Source organism: Geotrypetes seraphini, chromosome 11 (genome assembly GCF_902459505.1).
Source record: "Geotrypetes seraphini chromosome 11, aGeoSer1.1, whole genome shotgun sequence".
In the NCBI taxonomy this organism is placed as follows: Eukaryota; Metazoa; Chordata; class Amphibia; order Gymnophiona; family Dermophiidae; genus Geotrypetes; species Geotrypetes seraphini.
The window spans coordinates 125,379,659-125,399,695 of record NC_047094.1 but is presented as its reverse complement, the minus strand read 5'-3'; the positions used below and the strand labels follow the sequence as shown (position 1 = coordinate 125,399,695).

Sequence of the window (20,037 nt, the reverse complement as noted above, 5' to 3'; positions counted from 1 at the left end):
AAAAGCCTGGCCTACATTTCCGGCACCTACCTTTGCCGAGGCGTGATTCTTCTCGACACTGTTAAATGATTAACACATACGTGATCAGCGGCTGCTTTTAATATTGAATATTAAATGTACAGCGCTTTCAGTGCTATAGAAATGATAAATAGTAGTCATACCTCAGTCTCGTATCTGACTTCAGCAACTGGAGGTAGCTCAGGGAGCTGAGAGAACCGCCGGTCAAAGATGCAGCGGTGCAGATGGGCATCCAGGGTGCAGAACTCGTCATAGTTTCGGTGCACTGGCCACATCTTCCCCTATATGGCGAAAAAGAACAAGAAATCAGACAGATAGTGAGGGAAGGAAAAGAGAAGAATTCAAAGACAAAGAATAACATAGGAAGAGAGAAAATAAATGAGTATTTTTGTGTTTTAGATGACAAAACATCGTTGTGTGCCATTACTGAATTTTGTTTGTGTTTATTGCTTGTTTTTACTGTAACCTGATTTGAATTTGATAAGCAGGATATAAATGGGTTTTAAAATAAATAAATAATTAAACACAACCATTATGGATCACCTCAATGCACACACACTCCTAAAACTGCACTGATAATTCTTTCAGTCTGTGTGGCTGTCAGGACCTATCAATTTGCTTTAACCATGGCTGCTCTTTGCAATCTCCAAGAAGCTGCCACTCTAGGCAACCATAGACTACCTAATAGTAGAGCCACCCCTAAATTCAATGCCCAAAATTCAGCCTTTGGCAGTCAGCTGTTTTTAAGCCACCAATACCTGTGTGCTTAATTAATTTTGTATATTCAATGTCAGGCGATGTCAGAGAATCAGCATTAGATATCTGGTGCCCAGGTAGCTCACCAGATAAAAGTTAAGACAGTCTTACTGTTCCAACTTCATCCACTTATTTACCTAGATGGCAGACTGAATATCGGTGGCAATGGGATAAATCCCAGCTGTGTCCCAGACCAGACTGCTTTTAAAATTCATTTACAAGAAAGAAGATTACCAAGGTAAGAATCTAATCATTCTTTCTAGTGCAATGTGTCTAGTGTAGTGGTCTCAAACTTGCGGCCCGGGGGCCACATGCAGCCCGCCAGGTACTATTTTGAGGCCCGCGGTATGTTTATCATAATCACAAAAGTAAAATAAGTTTTGATCATATGTCTCTTTAGCTATAAATTACAATATTATTAAGACTTAAGTCAAAAGGAAAGATTTATAAACTATGAAGAATTTTACCTCATGCAAAATTGTCATTTCTCTAATAAGACATTAACTATTTTTTCTGAGGCCCTCAAAATACCTACAAATCCAAAATGTGGCCCTGCAAAGGGTTGAGTTTGAGACCACTGGTCTAGTGGTCCTGAAACAACAGGGACATACCAAAGCAGGCCTGAGTCTAAGTTGGGCCCACTGCACCTGCCTTTAAGATGGAGGCCCTGAAAGTGGCAACCTTCCCAGCAGCATCCATCCCTGTAGAACCTGGTGAAGATATGAAGGGTAGACCATATAGCTGCTCTATAAATCTCCTTGGGCGAGACTGTCCTAGTCTCTGCCCATGAGGCAGCAACTCCTCTAGTGAAGTGAACTCACTCAATGTGATCGGTGGCTGTTTACTACAGCTCACATATGCGGAAGAAATAGCCATTTTAATTAATCTGGAAATCAAGGCTTTAGATGCCAGCCTCCCTTTCTCAGCATGACTGTCAGAACATAAAAGGTGATCCGATAGGCAAAACTCACTGGTAACTTCAACGTACCGAAGAAGAACTCACTTGACATCCAGCATATGCAATGCTTTTATCCTTTTTCTTAGATCCTGTAGGGCAAAAGGTGGTCAAACAGACTTCCGGATTGAGGTGGAAGGCAAAGACCACTTTCGGTAAGAAGGACAGAACCATGCGCAAGGACATCCCTGCTTCCATGAACCTAAAGAACGGCTCCCTGCAGGAAAGAGCTTGTAACTTGGAAACTCGTCTCGCAGATGTAACCACCACCAGGAACACTGTCTTGACTGTAAGATCCAAAAGGGAAGTCTCCCATAAGGGCTCATGTAAGCTGTACTGAGACCTTGCAACAAGATGTTAAGGTTCCAGAAAGGGAAAGGGGAATGCACCGGAGAGCGCAACCACAGAGCTCCTTTAACATCCAAGTGAGAGTCCAGGGAGTCTCTTTTCCCTCAAGCTTGAAAACAGGAAAAGCCTGTCATCTGCACTTTCAGTGATCCTACCAACAGCCTCTGCTGAAGACCCTCCTGCAAGAAGTCTAGGACTACCAAAATCGAAGCTTGCAAAGGCTCTACTTTCCTTCCCCACATACCAGCTCTGATAGGAATTCCAGGCCTTAGCAAAGGCTGCCATTGTTGATGGCTTCTTAGCTCTGAGCAACATGGCAACAACCATGTCTGAATAATCCTTGTTCGTCAGAGCTGCCTGCTTAAGAGCCATATCATAAGCCCAAAGCATTCCATATTCTTGATAGGGACCGGTACCTGAGTGAGAAGATCCACTTGGAGACAAACCAGGTCCACACATCATGGTCTGCGAGGCCAATTGGGTGTCATAGGACTACCAATCCTGTATGGTTCACAGTCCTGCAGATGATTCAATCGATCAGGGGCCACAGGAGAAACATGTCTCTGGCCACAGTTGGACAAACGTGTCCAACCCCTCATTTCAGAGTTTATATCTTTGGCAGTAAAAACTAGGTATCTTGGTGTTCACTGCTGAGGCCGTCAGATCCATTTGTGAAGGCCAGGACCTAGTGGTCTGCGCCAATCTGAGACAAGACTAACCAAAAGGCTGACAATCTGCCCTGGCATGATTATGCTTTCTTAGAGGCTGGGGAGGAGCAAGAACCCAAGGCTAACTGTCTCCTGACCCTACTGAACCTCTGGTGTGGACCCTTGGCCTCCCACATAAGGACAATCTTCGAGAGCATCAAAAATTGCCCCATCCTGAACTCCGGGCTGTCTGGGGTTCACTGTCTGCTAAGGCCTTGGGGTGACAGTCCACAACACTGGCCATCAGGTCATCTAGGCCCTTGCCAAAAAGCACCTGCCCCTGAAAGGGAAGCCTTCTTAGCATATCTTTAGAGACAGAATCACCTGCTCACAGTCTGATCCAGAGCATCCTTCAAGGGAGTTCCCCTGTGCTTCCGCCACTGATGCACTGCAAAGAGACGCAGAGGACCCTCAGCAGTTCAAATAGGCACTCCACATGAGGATCACAAAATCTGGAGTGAAACCTTATACTAGGGGTCTTGTAAGCCCCAGCAGGCACCCCCTGCTACTCCTCCTGGGCTCTGTGGTACCCACATGACTGAGCTTGGCCAAACCATCTTCAAAGGGGCCTGGAAAGGGTCTCTTCCCCTGGGAATGCACCTCCTGTGTATCCCCAGCCCTGGAGAACTTGGAGAAAACTGAGCCCAAGGCTCCCATCTGTGCGCTCTGTCGCATGCGGGACATGGATGCTCCCTGGCCAGTCATCCAGCACAAACCTGGCATGATGTAGGGTTAAGAAGGCCTGAGGAGCCCATCCCTGTATTTAAATAAAATCAAGGGGTTTTGAGGTAGATGGAAGCTTCAGAAAAAAAGATAGCTTAAAATTAAAGATGGCCGTCTCCAGAAAAATCACACCAAAAAACAGCCCATGGAGACATCCCTGAAAGTAAAAAAAATGCAAGGAAAGGTGATTTAGAGGTGGGGGACCTAAACTCTCACTGCAGAAACCTTCAAAAATAAGTTTTGGAGAACCCTCCCCCCCACACCCGATTTTCCCCATAGGCTAAAATAGCTTTACTCACTGTGCCATGCGGTACCTGCCTGCCCTGGCATAGGATTTCAGCTGGAACAAATGGAGAACTTTGCCTCACAGATTTTCTGAACAAACCTGGTCTTCTGGCTGTCAGTTAGACTGAGGTCGACTAAGCCTCAACCCCCAGAAAATCTCACCAGGGAGGGATAGGACCGTGTAACCAGCCCATTGTTAGCCCTGTCTGAGCCAGGAAGGAGCCAAACAGCCTTAGCTCAAGCTCCTGAGTAAATCAGGGATGCAAGCACCTACGCAGGGGATGGCCCCTGAGCTCAAAAATTATAAAAGCAGGCTGGCTGGTTAGATGTCCCCAAGGGCTGCTCCTGCTAGCACCAGACTTCCAAAGTGCAGGTCTATGTCTTCTCCCAGGCAGAGGTCCTAACAAGTGGGAACCTCTGGGCACAGTCTCTAAACGAACACTGAGAAAAAATACCCCAAAATAATAAAACCGCAGAGCAGATCAGAAACATTTTCGAGCAACTTGCTTGCAGAAAACAAACTGGGGGCAGAAGTAGCTCCCTGGGAAAGAAGCGGAGTTGAAAACATGATTGACAGTTTTCTGCAAGCAACATGCAAATTGGGATACAGAATCCTGTCATTTCAGGACCACTAGACACATTGCACTAGAAAAATAATTTCAAAAAGTTTCTGGTTTAAATTTATTTTTTGGGAAGTTGTAAAAGTTCTAAACCCTTGTTTAATGATTAATTAAATTCTTGGTTAAGCTTTTTATGTTATGTTTTCTCAAATTTGGTGTTTTTTGGTTCCCTCTCCTTCTGGCCATACAAATCAACCTCCCAGTAACTTTGGGGCATAGTCCTGCCCTCTTAACTCAGCAACAGGGTTAGTTTCTACATCTCAACCTTTTCAGCTTCTCCTTGACAGCACAGATATTGAGAAGCCCCTCTTAGTCACCATTCCACTGTGCGTACTCTACAGCGCTTCTGTCATCCTCCTCTGGATACAGCTAGGAACAAAACTGAAAGAAAGGGGGAGGAGTAGACCTGAGCGCAGGATTGCCCACACAAGCCCAGTAAGCCAAAAGACTAAGACAGAGCTCCGATACACAGATCCATCTGAGGACTTCATCAATAACAAGTGCGACTGCATTCCCTTGCTATCTATGGAGAACCCCCACCTCATTCTAGGTAAGCAACTTCACTTTCTATGATACAAAACCAGGAACTCCTTTTTCTATAGAAATGCAATGGATGTTGCATAGAGCACTCTGGACCCCTGTTCGTTTACAAAAATTGGATTGCTCTAAGTCTAATAGATGTTGGCATTGTCATCTTGAGGCTGGAACCCTAGATCATTTATTATTTTATTGTCCTCTTATTAATAATTTTTGGAAATTGATCTGGGGACAAATAAATTGTATGTTAGAGAATCATGTGGCCCTATCATATGACACAGTTTTGTTTGGGATGTCTATGAGGGCCAAAAGTCAAATCTCCTCGAATAATAATAAGCTGTTAATGATTTTAACAGGAGTTGCCATCCAACAAATAACATACAATTGGAAAGACTACAGGGGGTTGAATTACTGTTTCTGGTGGAGTTCGGTGTGTCATGTGTATGAAATGGAAAAAACATTGGCGATTAAGAGAGGATATTATAAGAAATTTAAAGATGTGTGGGGACCATTAATTGATTACTATAATAAATAAATGAATTTATCCCCATTTAGTATGTATAGGATGGGAGGGTGGGTTTTATGACATTAGGATGAGTAGTTACAAAAATATTTGGAAAGGGAGTGAGGGGAGGTAATTTATGGTATAAGATGATTGTAAAATTTCAAGTGAAGAATGTATAGTATGACTTGATTTATTGTACACTTGTTTGTATAATGTAAAAAGGAATAAAGATATTAAAAAAAAAAAGAAATGCAATGGATCTTTCAAGAGGGAATTATCTATCTGAAACCCCCAGTTCGATTTGGCTCATCTTTGAACTCGTTGTGTCTTTTTACTGTTTTTTTCCCATAGGCCAAGTTTCATCCCATCTGTTACATTTTTGGAGAGTTAGTTTGTCCCTAGACAGAAAAATGGACAGATATCCTCAACCCTTTCTTTCAATTCTTTCTAACTTCCTCTAAGTTTGAAAGAATTTAAAACAAGGAAAATTAACAATAAATAAGGATCTAATCTCTCCTTCCCATCCCCCATTTTCTGTGGTTCCTACTAATTTTGACTAGCACCTAAGTTTTCTAAGAATATTTTTCCACCCCTGGTTGTAGAGAATTGACACAGAAGATGCTGGACTTGATTGACCTCTGATAGTCTTTCAACCAAACCAACAATATAGGCGGTCAAACATGATGGGGATGATAAGTGGTTATAACCAAGACTCCAAGTGCTGCCTCCTTACTATCCTTAGTCTTTAGTTTTCTCATCAAAGTTTTGAATATACAGTAAAGGGATGGTGAAGGGATTGTGTCTGTCCCTTCACCTCTTTTATGTTTAAATCCTTTTTTATTGAAGCATAAACATAGCAATGAACAAAACATAGCCCCATTTTCAAATATCACACAAGGCCAATCCCCACCCACCCAACCCGCCATCCCCCCTCCCACCCTCCCTCCCACCCCGGCAGCAGCGGTGACAAATCAAGAAAGATAAAGCAAAAGGGGGAAAAGAAGTCAATTAAGTACCCCAGAGTTGGTGTTGAACATAAGGTGTAAAAGTCGAGCTAAAAGGGTACCAACACTGAGCGTACAATCGTCCAGCTTTAGTCGACAAGTCCATCACTTCACGACGTTCCAGTAACATTTGATGTAACATCAATGCTCCTTCACCTCTTTTATTACTGAATTAAACTTTGCAAACTGTCTTGCTGTAGTGACAATGAAAGGTGGTATATCAAACCAATATCAATACTAAACATGAGCTAAAGGTAAAAACTACATACCTGACAGGTAACCTGGACCACAAACTCCAATTCCACATCCCCAACAGCTCCAGCATCTTCACTCCGATCCAGAGACAGGGAAAGCTGTAAGAATAGGAAAGAGCTGTATCTTATTTACTTGATGGAGTTTTATTCATTCCTCCCATCACTAACCTTACACACTACAATGGCGTCTCAGTGACATCAGGATAGAAATACAGCAGTGCTCACCGATCTTTCTGTGGTCATGAATGCAATTCACATAGGCACATAAACGTGTTCCCCCAGATTGCGCAGAATAACATCATTCTCTGAAGTCCCTACTCAGGTTGGGACCCCAAACAGTGGTTTTACAATATGGGATGCTTTGCAATTTAGTCTTGCATTATGGGTTGATTTCATCTCTCTCCCAAATTTGAAGTCCTTTGTTATTTTTGGCTTGCACCATAATATCTCAGAGCTTCCCTTTAATTTATTATGGAAAAGGCTCCATCCTTTGACACTTCTATTGCCCGTATGTTACCATTTGAAGTTTAAAAGCTTGAAACTAATAGTTTATGTTTTAAACTTAAGTAAATCACACATTATACATACATAATCATTAAAAAAAACAATTACAACAACAAACTAAAAATTCATATAATTCATCAAATCATATAATAAAAATTTAATCTGCCTAGTTCATATCCTGTCTTATCCTAAAGGTTGCTACCTCATATTCATCTATTCAAACATCAACTGCAACACCTGCTCATAGTTTAGTAAATAAGCATCCTTTCATCAAGTTTTTAAACATAGTGGGTCATCATCATGTAAAAACCGCTAATTACAGCCTATTGGGACTGCAATTGAAAATGCCCCCTTCTAAGTCTCCTCAAAATGTATCTTCCTCAAGGTTAGAATAGGCAGGTGGCATGTTTCTTCAGATCTTAATTCCCATTTTGGAGTGCATATTTTAAGCATCATGAAAAGATACTGGTCCAATTCCTGTTTTTAAAGATTTATGTATCTAAAGCAATATTTTAAAAATGTTTCTTTCTCCAATTGGTAACCAGTGAAATTGTTTCAGAACCAGGATGACAGGTTGAAAATACAATCAGCGAGACACATAAGCCAAGCTGCAATATTTAAATAACCTTTAAACTCAATTCTGGTAACCTAAAAATAGCAAATTACAATAATTTAAGACAAAAATACTAGGCTCTGCATAACCCATCAAAAACTCTTTCAAAGGAATTCAGCTTTTGAGTCTGCTCAAAATTTGGAGTTTAAAAAGGAGAGTTTTGGGGGAGGTTGGTTTTTTTTTTTTGTTTTTTTTTCACTACATATATGCATTTCAAAAGACAATTATGAATCTCACATTATCCCCAAACTGTGAACCTGAGCAATTTGAATTTCATACAGAGATATTGAGGTTCCGGGAAAAAGAGAGGAGCAATTTTTTTAATATGAAACTCTTAAATAAAACCATATATAGCTTAACGAAGGGTCCTACTATTTCCATGACTAATATACTATTCACCTAATGTCCCAATCTAGAAATGATCTTAATTGCTCCGGCAGATAGAATACATATTTTAACCCAAGATATTTAATAAGGCATTTACAAGGATATATTCTCTCAATTTAAAGTAATAGTGACCTTACTCGAACGCCGTGCTAGGCCAACAATCAAACTAAGAAATCTTATTGGCTCACTATCAGAGACGAAGATTAGAATTCTCAAGAGCCCACCAGAGCTGATCATGGTTGTTAACACATTATCGGGGCCATCAAAGGTCCTACAAAGGTCGACTCTTGTAGGAACATACTGGGACTGATATTTAGACCATGGGAGACAGCCCATTTATTTCCTGTGTCAGCGGTAAACACAGAAAGTCAGTGCTGGGCTGAATTCGATGATTGGCATTGAATTTTCTGGGAAATTTTTGGCCACTAAAAACATAGCTGGTTAAGCCAATATTCATTGGTTGAAAGGCTAAGTTATAGCAGCTAAAGATGGGCCTACATAAATAGCAGGTCTATCTGGCCGCTCAACATAGCCAGTCAGCCCTTGAATATTGGCACTACCCAGCTATGTTATGCAACATAGCCGGTGACCAGGCTAGCCGCTAAGCACTAATAATCAGCATCCATCTCACACTGAATATTAGCGCTTTACCGGATAAGTGCTATTTAACCAGCCAGGAGCTGTTCCTGGCTGGTTAAATATCATTAGATACCGGTCAGATTGTTCATAAACTTGTCCAACCAACATCACCTCTGTTTTATCACCATTCAAAACTAATCTACTGTCGATAAGGCACTTCAGCATAATGTACTGTAATATGCAGGCAATTCTATAAAACAGGTGCCTCCATTTAGGCGCCAATTCTATAACAGAATCTGTGCGCCAAGATAACATTATAGAATACTAGTGTAAGTTAGTATGGGCACACCTCAGTTTAGGCACAACCATTTACGCTATATCAATGGCTGAAAATAGGTACAGCTACCATTGTGTACCAAGTGTCATGTGTAACTGGTAGTAATCTACAAGGGAAGATTAGGTTCTTACCTTGATAATCTTCTTTCTAGCAGAAAGGAATACGAGTCTTGAACCAGTGTTTGTAGAAGGCATCATATCTTTTTCTCTTGGCTCCGCCTCCTGCATCTCTGAGCTGTGCCCCATCTCCTCATTGTGTATCAAAGTAGTTGAAAATTCCTATAGAAGGAGAGATAGGAAGGCAGGGAATAGAGTTCACCCCAACCAGCCTGTTCTGTCAAAGGCAATAAATCAATGCTAATTTAATTATAACTGAAAACAAGGAAAAAATGAACAAGCTACATATCTGAGTGCAACCAGCACTAATACTTATGTAGCTGTCAAGCCTCTCACTTTTCTCACTGAAACAGAAAGATCAATCAGTACTCTTCAGACCTGTCTGACAACCAACACCAACATCTAGAAATACATACATGTCTAAGACAGCAAGCAGGTGAATTGAAATCTAACAGGGCGGGCCACAAGACTCATATGCTTTTTTACTAGAAAGAAGATTATCAAGGTAAGAACCTAATCTTCTCTTCTAGTGCAAAAGGCATATGAGTCTTGAACTAGTGGGATATACCAAAGCAGTCCCCCGAGTCTAGAGCAGGGCAGATGAGCACTGTGGACCCAAAAGCAGCATCCTTTTGTGCTGCCTTGTCTACTCTGTAAAATTTTATGAAAATATGATGGGTAGACTATGTAGCTGCCCTATGAATTTCCTCAGATGACACTGCCCGGGACTCCGCCCATGAAGAAGCCACACCTCTCATAGAGTGTACTCTCCCAGTATATGCTAAAGCCACAGCCGTGTGAATTCACCTGGAAATAGAAGCATTAGAGGCTGACTTAATCAGGCAACTAAGGCTCCTTAGCAAAAAAAGATGATCTGAAACACAAAGCTTTTTGTTTTTATTTAAACCTGTGGGATGAAACGCAAGTAGTTGGACTTTCTGATTTACATGGAAGGCCAAGACCACTTTTGGCAGAAAGGAAAGGACCATGCAGAGGGAAACCCTTCCCTCTGTAAACCTTGGAAAGGCTTTCTGCACGGCAAGAGCTTGTAGCTCTAAAACCCTTCTTTCTAAAGTGACTGTTATTAGAAATACCGTCTTAACAATAACATCAGTCAGAGACTTCTCTTGCAAAAGCTCATAAGGAGCCTTACTGAGGGCCTGCAAAACCAAGTTAATATTTCACGTCGGGAATGCCTATCGCCAAGGAGGATGATCTGCAAAGCTCCTTTCCAAAATCTGGCAACATCTGGATAAGAGATAAAAGAAACCTTTTCTACTCGAGCCCTAAAAACACAAGAGACCTGCCACTTGTACTTTGAGGGAGCCAGTGGCCAAACCCTTCTTAAGACAATCCTGAAGAACTGCTAGGACCACAGACATTGGAGCCTTAACTGGCTGCACATTCTCCTTAGCACACCAGTGCTGAAAAATTTTCCAAGCCTTAGCATGGACCACAACAGTCACTGGTTTCTTAGAGCTGAGTAGGGTTGCTATCATAGTAACATAGTAGATGATGGCAGATAAAGACCCGAATGGTCCATCCAGTCTGCCCAACCTGATTCAATTTAAATTTTTTTCTTCTTAGCTATTTCTGGGCAAGAATCCAAAGCTCTAACCGGTACTGTGCTTGGGTTCCTACTGTCGAAATCTCCATTAAAACCTACTCCAGCCCATCTACACCCTCCCAGCCACTGACGCCCTCCCCAGACTTCATCACCTCCAGTAGCCCTTTGCACTAAGGCTGCATGCTCAAGAGCCAAGTGGGGAGTGGGATAAACCATGTCAACCTTGGGGTAGACAATCTTTATTTGTAGAGATCAACTTACAAATGTAATACATATAAAATCACATGGAAATGTCCAAATATATGGAAAGTTAATATATTTGGACTTTTCCATATGATTTTATATGTATTACATTTGTAAGTTGATCTCTACAAATAAAGATTGTCTACCCCAAGGTTGACATGGTTTATCCCACTCCCCACTTGTTCTTCTGTTGTTTGATTTTACGTGGGGTTTCTGTCCCTATTTTTTCTGTTCCATATTTGCTCAAGAGCCAAGCCATAAGCCCAAGCAACTGGACTTTGCGAAACAGGGCAATTGGACTCTGCAAAAGCAGAGTCAGATATAGTGACAGTTTGAGACACTTGTCTCTCTGTAGACAAACCAGATCCAAGTACTACAGCCAACATGGCCAATCTAGGACAATCAGGATTACCAATACCATATGGTTTGCTATTCTTCAACTGACCCAGTCCATCATGGTCATTGGGGGAAAATGTATAACAGCCCTTTCTCTAACCACTGTTGTACTAGAACATCCAAGCTGGTGCTTCCAGGCTCAAATCTTCAGCTGGAGAATCAAGAGACTTTTTTGTTGACTGCTGATGCCATCAAATCGAATGTTGCATGCCCTCATCAATGCACAAAGCAGCTGAAGGCCCTCTGAGCTAGGGACCACTCCCCCGGGTCTAGGGTCTGCTGGCTAAGATAGCTAGCCTGCACATTGTCCGCTGCTGAGAGTTTGCAGGTGGGCTACTGCCCAGCAAAACAATAACTGGGCCTCCAGTTTCAACAGAGCACTCCTGGTGCCTCCCTTCCTGTCGACATAGACCACCACTGTGGCCTTGTCCAAGAAAACCTGAACTGCTTTGCCATCCAGGGAGTTCAACATCTGTAGAGATAGACGAATGAATTCTCATAGATAGATAGATAGATAGATAGAATTCTCATGCAAGGTCCTTGGTATCATTATCGATTCCTCTCTCTCCCTTAATGACCACCTCAACTCCTTGGCAAAATCATGCTTTTTCAGCCTCCACATGCTGAGGAAAGCTAGATCCTACTTCAGCCAACAACACTTTGCCATTCTTGTCCAATCCATCATCCTCTCCAAACTAGATTACTGCAATACCATCTACTTAAATCTATCAAAAAAAGTCTTCTAAGACTCTAGCTAATCCAGAATACTGCAGCCAAACTGATCTTCTCAAAACGCAAATCTGATCATGCCTCCCCACTCCTTGCCAAACTTCACTGGCTCCCAATAATCTCCAGAATCCATTTCAAATGTTCCTGTCTGGCTTTTAAGATCATTCATGGCATCCTCCCTCCTCTTATCCCACTGTCTTTCAACTCCTCCAGTCCCGACTCCTCCAGAACTGCCCAAAGGTATAAACTAGCCTTCCCCTCCCTACGCGGCATCCACTTTGCAGGCAAACTGGGAAAATCCCTTCTCTTCAAAATCACAGGTCTTTGGAACGACCTCACCTCCCCGTTGCGGAACCTGAGCTCCCTTCAGTTATTCCGCAAACAACTGAAAACCTGGCTTTTCAGCAAATTGTAACTCTATCCTTCCCCCCCTTTTTTTCTCCCCCCTTCTTCACATAAGTTCATGTAATCCTTTTTCTTCTTCTCTACCTACTATTTTAAGTTCTTGTAAACCGTGTCGAGCTCCATACTCATGGAGATGATGCGGTATATAAATTTAATGTTTAGATTAGATTAGATTAGAATGGCTCGTAGCTCCAAGCAGTTGACAGACCACTTCTTCTGCAAGGGTGATCATCGGCCCTGAACTGGGTGGTCCCTGCAATGACTTCCCCAGCTGTAAAGTCTGGCATCTGTTGTCAGGATTACCTAAGAGGATTTGCAGAGTGGCAAGCCTTTTTCCAGTTACTCCAGCCGAAGCTACTAACGCAAACTTTAATGCGCTTTCACCGTCCAGGTCAGCAACCTCTGCAGAGAATCTGCCTTTGACCAGCGGATCAATAGTGAGCCATGGAAAAGGACAGATAAGCTTTCACCCATGGAACAACCTCTATGGTCACTACCATCGACCCCAGCACCTGCATATAGTGCCAAGCTGTGGAAGCCGGCATCACCCAGATCTTTGAAATCTGGTGTCTTAGGTATAGTTTGCATGTCTTTGGCAAAAAAACGTGACCTTCTGCCATATTGAAGCAAATTCCCAAATATTCTAAGGATTGCTTGGGCTCCAAGTGACTCTTTCGAAAGTTGATGATCCAACCAAGGTCCTGTAGCAGTTGGAAAACCTGTTTGTAGAAGGGAAAACTTAGGAGATGGGGACAGGTCAGAGATGCAGGAGACAGAGAATGAGAAAAAGGTAGATGATGTTTTCTAGAAACTCACAAGTAAAGGAGAATAACCCACTTGTTCAAGACTCATATGCCTTTTGCACTAGAAGTTGCATGTATCACTGGAAGAAACGCCCATGGCCTACCCACACTTCACCCATGTATACATCCCCCTCCACCTGCAGTTATGTGATACAGCACTTAAACACTACCTTTTAAACAGCACTTAGGGGGAAATTCTATAAACAGTTTTTATGTCAATTTGTCAAATCTATGTAACTTATTGTGAATATTGGTATATGTGGGGGGTTTTTTAATTATGTAAATCGCTTAGTAAAATAAATAGGCGATTCAATAAGTTAAAATAAAACTTGAAACTTGTGCCTAACACCAGTATAGGCATGGCTAATGCTATTTAGAGAATCCGGCAGCTAGTGTGCATTCACACAACTAGCAATTATGCTGCCAATGACAAGTGTAACTAGCATTTATTTCCAGGCACCAATTTCTAGAACATAATATTGAAGATTTAAAGGCCAGCAAGTTCTCTTAGGTCAGATGGTACCCACCAACTTTTTATTCCGTCTTTAACCAAGATACACTTTGCAGAAACCAGAAACTACAGGATTCTCTACTTCAGGATTAATAAGAATGGAAAAAAACTTCCTCTAGCATGCAAGCTGACAACAATTACAGCAGTATTCAATGAAAACACTTAATGGCCCTACCTCAACTCAGATACCGTATACATTCGAATATAAACAGAGATTTGGGAGCCCATAAATGGGGGGTCTTGGTTTATATTTGAGTCTTCTCCTCTCCGTGGCCACCAACACCCCCCTAACCAGCAGGTTTCAGCCTGTACCCATGCCCCTACAACCTCCACCAGCCGGCAGCTAGCATTCCTTTCCTTCCAAGCAAGAGTAAAAACTGATTTCCTTGTGAGGTGGTGGGGCAGAAGTGATTCCCACTCGCTCCTGCCCATTCTTTCTACACAGTAAAAATTGCCACCAAGACTTCCAGCGGCAGTCTCGTAAAGCTGCTGGAAGTCTCAGTGGCCATGCACTACTAGACCACCAGGAAATCACGGTAGACTGGGGGGAGAGGTAACTCTTGCTTGGAAGAGAACACTAGCTGACGGATATGTGCCAAAGTCTGCCGGTTTGGATGGGGGTTGGAGGTTGGTATGGCACCACAGGGAAGACAAGGGGAGGAACAGTAGACTATAAACCCTCTGATTTATATTCGAGTTACCATTTTTCCCCTAAAAATTGGGCAATAATTGTATTTAAATTTATACTCGGATAGGTTTATATTCAAGTATATACAGTATTGGCTTATTCAAGTATATACAGTATTGGCTATGCATTGTAACACCTAGTTATTTTCAGAGAATTCTGGCACCAATTATTCTTATTTTGTTTGGTAATGTTTCTTTGTTTTGAGCTATTATGTTGGTTATGATTTTATATGTACGTGTATATTTTCTTATAACCACCTAGGGATTGATACTCAAAGTGATTTAACACGCAAGAAACAACTCCTGACTGTTATATTGCTTGTTCAAGGATATCTGCTGATATTAAAAACTCAAAGCTATTTTGTGTGCAATCCAGGGGCAAAATTGGTACTTAATATGGTAAGGTGCTGATATTCACCACTTAACTTTAGTGGTTATATTGGACCATATAAAAGTCAGTCCTATCTTTATGCAGTGTCGCCTAGGCTGTTAAATGCTGAATATCACACTTAAATGCATATGAGATAGTAGCTGCATAACCCTTGATATTCCATCCCAGTGCCCAGATTATCACCTGGCATTGAATATCTAGGAATAATGCCAACAGACAGTAGTTAAAAAAAAAAAAATGCTCATCACCACTTGGTGAATTTCTACCTCTTTGATTTTAGGTCAAATAGAAGCGAATTAATAAATGCGTAAATAAAAATTACACCCTAGGGGAACCATTTTCAGTCTTATTTTTCTTCTCACATCTACTTCTCTACTACCCTACTGAAATCACTTGCTGGCCTAGGCTGTCTTCATCACAGTGCTTCAGTCCTGTGTCCCACTCTGAAAAGTCTTTCTGGAGAAAACAGGTGTCCCCTGTCCTGCAAACATTTGCTTTATGTGAGCAGTTGTATAATTCAAAAGTAATCTTTGGTTTTGCTCTCCTACCTGGATAGATCCAAAATCCACATTCTCATAGTGGAAATGGGCACATTCGGCCAATTTTGGAAAGTGTCCCTTCGTGATGGAAAGCCTGTAAGAAAACAAGGAAACATCTAAACCCAAAGAAAACCCTTAGAGACATGCCTGTGAAAGGGGGTCTGTGTACTGGCAGTGCCACAGCCAAATAACCCACTCTATGTCCTTATATCATATTATGCCTGCATGTTTCACTGTGTTTCAATGCTCATACATGTTTCTGTGACCTGCGTTGTACCCCAGCAGTCAAATATGCCTGCAAGACTCCACACTATGTCCCAACACAATGTCATACCCATATGACCTGTCCTGTATCCTGGCACCATGCCACTACCGCATCGTGATCTGTGCTACATGCCAGACAGAGAGCTAATTCCAATGCAGCACCAATAATGTGTGCTATGTTTCCTTACCTCTTGCTTGTCTTTCCTTTGATGCTGGCCCCCGTGGTGGTATTTAAGGGGCGTGAGGGAGCCTCTCCCGTGGTCTCCAGACTGTCTGTACTGCGAGCCTACACAGTCAAAAAATAAAATAAAATTCAAAAACACATCATGAACTATAGTCAGTCAGCTAGAAGATCTCCTCTGCCAGGCCAGGCTAGGCTGTCTAGGAGCCAAGGTGTTCCCTACTACTTTGATATAGATAAGGAAATTACAGGTTTAAACCAATTCCACCTATCTCCTTCAGGGCTCAAAATGAGGTAAATGTCTTGTTATAGAGGGCTCTGCTCCGAGTCACAATACCTCAGAATAGAGTCGTCCATCTTCCTCCACCAAACCAAGGCACTCTTATGAGGCCACAGTCACTTGCTAATGTCTCGGTACAGAGGAACACAGGAAGCGCTCCCTAAGGTTGTAAGAAATTATACAAGACTGAGGATTCGGTAGTACTGAAAGTGGGCATTCTGGCCCTTAAGGCCCACCAACTGGTCAGATTCTCCAGATAAATCTAAATAATGTGCACGAGATAGATTAGCAATTATCTGGAGGCAGTACAAATACTGTAAATCTCTTTCATACTTATACAATAGAGAGTTCTAAAATAAAAACCTGGTTAAGGACTAGAGTGTAAAGGACTCATGATCTGAAATCAAAGCCTTCTTTTATATTTTCTAAGGGACAGAATGATGTCTCTCCTTGTCTTTTCCACTCATCCCTCCAATCAAGTTCAAATACAATACTCACTACAACAGGAGAAAAGGCAGCAACACATGTGCAGTTCTTTAACATTAAAGCAAAATCTTTACAACTAATTTGTTTATAATGATACTAGTTGTTTAGCCCGTTACATTAATGGGTGCTAGCAGCCCTTCTGCCTTATTTTTACCTGCTCCCTGTCCAGCAACACCTCTCCCCCTTTCCCTGCTCCCCCCATATAGCAGTAGCCCTTCTCCTTTTATCTCCCCCTGTCCATCAGCACCCCTCCCATTCCCTCCTCCCCCTGTCCAGTAGTAGCTCTTCTCCTTTATGTCCTGCTCCCCCCCCTGTCCAGCAGTAGCCCCAGGAAAAGAGTGAGGATCACAGGACCAAAGCTTTTACTCCAATCCTCTTGATGTCTGACATCCAAGTAGGGGAAATCCACTCTCCCCACCTCCTTGCTCCTGCTGCACTTCCTCCTCGGCTATACACACGCACACACACACTTACATACAGCTCTCCGGCTCCTCGCGCCCCTCCTCCACCTTCCGCTTCTTCGGCGGGGGCCAACATTTTCTTTATTTTGTTTTCTTTTTGCGTGTTCCTCCATCACGGAAAAACAGCACTACCGGCCAACTTAGTCCCTTGCCGCCCCCTTCCCGCAGTCCCAACAAACGTCCTTACTCCAGCAGGGGCCGCAGCACTCTAAACACGCTGCTTCGCGCCCTGCTACTGCCCTGATTTGCTCTGCCCGTGTCGGGCAGAGCAAATCAGGGCAGTAGCAGGGCGCGAAGCAGCGTGCTTAGAGTGCTGCGGCCCCTGCTGGAGTAAGGACGTTTGTTGGGACCGCGGGGCGGGAAGAGAAAAGGAGCGGCGGCACGGAACTAAGGGAGCGGAAGGGAGGGTCGGATGGGAGGCTGAACAGGGGTTCAGGTGTGTCGGGGAGAGGAACGAAGACGCCGACGACGACCGGATATAGAGAGAGCCGCTGCAGCGTCTCTGAAGTTGAAAAAAACTTTGGCCCGTCTCCGTGCTCGGCCGCGGCGGGCTACAGCTTCTGCGGCCTGCAGCCGGCCGACAGTCGCGGCGGCGACATCCGTCTTGACTTTTTTTTTTTTTTTTTTTTAGTTGAAAGACACGGCGGTGGCTCCTCTCATGATCCCCACCTGCGTCAGAAGTCCGACGCAGGCAGGGATCGTGAGAGTAGCCACCGCCGCGTCTTTCAAAGAACCGTAAGCCGCGCATGCGCACTTCCTATGTGTCGCTACAGCTCACGGAAAACCGGCGCACACATAGGAAGTGCGCATGCGCGGCTTACCATTTTATTAGATTAGATTATAAAGTACAGAACATAAGTGTTTACATCAAAGAGAACCATACGTACTGACAACCCCTTCCTTCCCAACGAGTTAAAAATAATTATTATATAGCCTCAGACATTAAAAAGCCTGGAAATGTTAAAATGTATAGAAAATTACAACCTATGGCACATGAAAGTGACGGACACCTAACCAAACTGGCAACGTACACTTATATGAATAGATGCTCTAGAAGAAACAGACTGAGCCAGACAGACAGCACAGATTTCTGGCTGCAACATAAGCCTGACTGTTAAGTTTGGCATCAGTAAGGAAACAGAACATCAGGGTTGGGCACACATACATGGTAGAAGCCCATGGTGTGCAGAAGAATCTTGTTTTGAAATTTTTTTAAAAAAAATATCATTACATTTTACTAGTGTTTTGATTCTCTTAACCCTTTCAGGACCAAGGGACATATTTGTCCCATAACTTTAAAATCCTATAAATTTTGATTGGGATAGTCTACAGTTCTAAATTTGATATGTATGGATTCCATATGATACTGCCTTTATGTAAACAAACTGGTTCCGACATTCATTCATTAGCATCGTTGCCAGATTGACGAGAAGATTCACTTGCCACACTGTCCATAAGCCAGAAGTTTGATTTTTAAAAAAAAAAATAATGATATTTCACAAAAAAAATCAATTTTTTGGCATCTGCAAGCCCTTTTTACCATAAAAATGTCGTCAAAACCACAAAAATTGGCCTACGATCCTTATGGTCCTGAAAGGGTTAACAAGCATCCATTTATTTTAGCATACACTAATTATTTAGCTCCTATTAAATGGTTATTGCATAAAATTGGCTAATGCTAATTTACAGATCTGAGTTATAACTTTAGAGCCTATATAGCACTAAATAGAGCAATTAAAATGTGAATTACAGATGACAGCAGTTGCTTTAAATGCAGGGATGGAAATGCTACCCTTGGACATTATTTTGGCTTTGTAGGGGGGTGTTCAAAATTTTTGAGAACAAATTTCCCGATATGCTCATCAAATGTTACGAATCCGCCTGCCTCTCCAGCCTCAACTCTTTATTCTCTGATTTTACATTGTTGATACCATGTTCCCAAAAGGTGGGGGGGGGGAGTGTTTATCTTATTACAGGTTTACATTAGCTCTAAAATGTATATTGACCCTCCCCCTCCCCAAAAAAATCTTACACTTTGGTGAAACTTATGTGCCACAAATCTATAGAGTTAGTCCTAAGAATCATCAGTAATGAACAGCTTATCAACAAATCCGGGACCTCATTTGGCTTGCCTTACCAAATAGGGTGCATAGTTACCGGTAGTTGCTAAACTATTAACTACACTAAGGCTTCACAGTTCACATCCTTGGTCTGGGGAGGGGAGTAAGTGGGAATTCCTAGCCTGGAAAAAGGAAAACAATATCACATCGACCTGGGGGTGAATTGGTGTGGTCTGGTCATTAAGTCTGAGTTAGATTGTAAGCCCTACTGAGCAGGGACTGTCTCTTGAATATTTTTAAATACAGAACTGTGTACATCTAGCAGTGCTATAGAAATGATAAGTACGAACATAAGAATAGTCTTACTGGGTCAGACTAATGGTCCATCAAACCCAGTAGCCCGTTCTCACAGTGGCCAATCCAGGTCTCTAATACCTGGCCAAAACCAAAAGAGTAGCAACATTCCATGTTACCGATCCAAGGTAAGCAGTAGCTTCCCCATGTCTTTCACAATAACAGACTATGGACTTTTCCTCCAGGAACTTGTCCAAACCTTTCTTAAAACCAGCTACGCTATCCACTCTTACCACTTCCTCTGGCAATGCGTTCCAGAGCTTAACTATTCGCTGAGTGAAAAAATATTTCCTCCTATTGGTTCATCGAGTGTCCCCTAGTCTTTGTAATTTTTGACAGAGTGAAAAATCGATCCACTTGTACCCGTTCTACCCCACTCAGGATTTTGTAGACTTCAATCATATCTCCTCTCAGCCATCTCTTTCCCAAGCT

General features: G+C 42.5%; 1 protein-coding gene across 7 annotated transcripts in view; it reads right to left on the bottom strand.

The window, feature by feature from the left end:
• Window positions 1–20,037, bottom strand: part of ARHGAP33 (Rho GTPase activating protein 33) — a 251,481-nt gene that overhangs the window by 84,885 nt on the left and 146,559 nt on the right. For all 7 annotated transcript variants that reach the window (XM_033962518.1, XM_033962514.1, XM_033962513.1 and 4 more), the window contains 4 exons: window positions 15,972–16,069; window positions 15,529–15,613; window positions 6,728–6,811; window positions 162–299 (listed from right to left, as the gene is read on the bottom strand). In XM_033962518.1, the coding sequence (XP_033818409.1) occupies window positions 162–299; window positions 6,728–6,811; window positions 15,529–15,613; window positions 15,972–16,069 (405 nt within the window). The remainder of the gene's footprint in view (window positions 1–161; window positions 300–6,727; window positions 6,812–15,528; window positions 15,614–15,971; window positions 16,070–20,037) is intronic.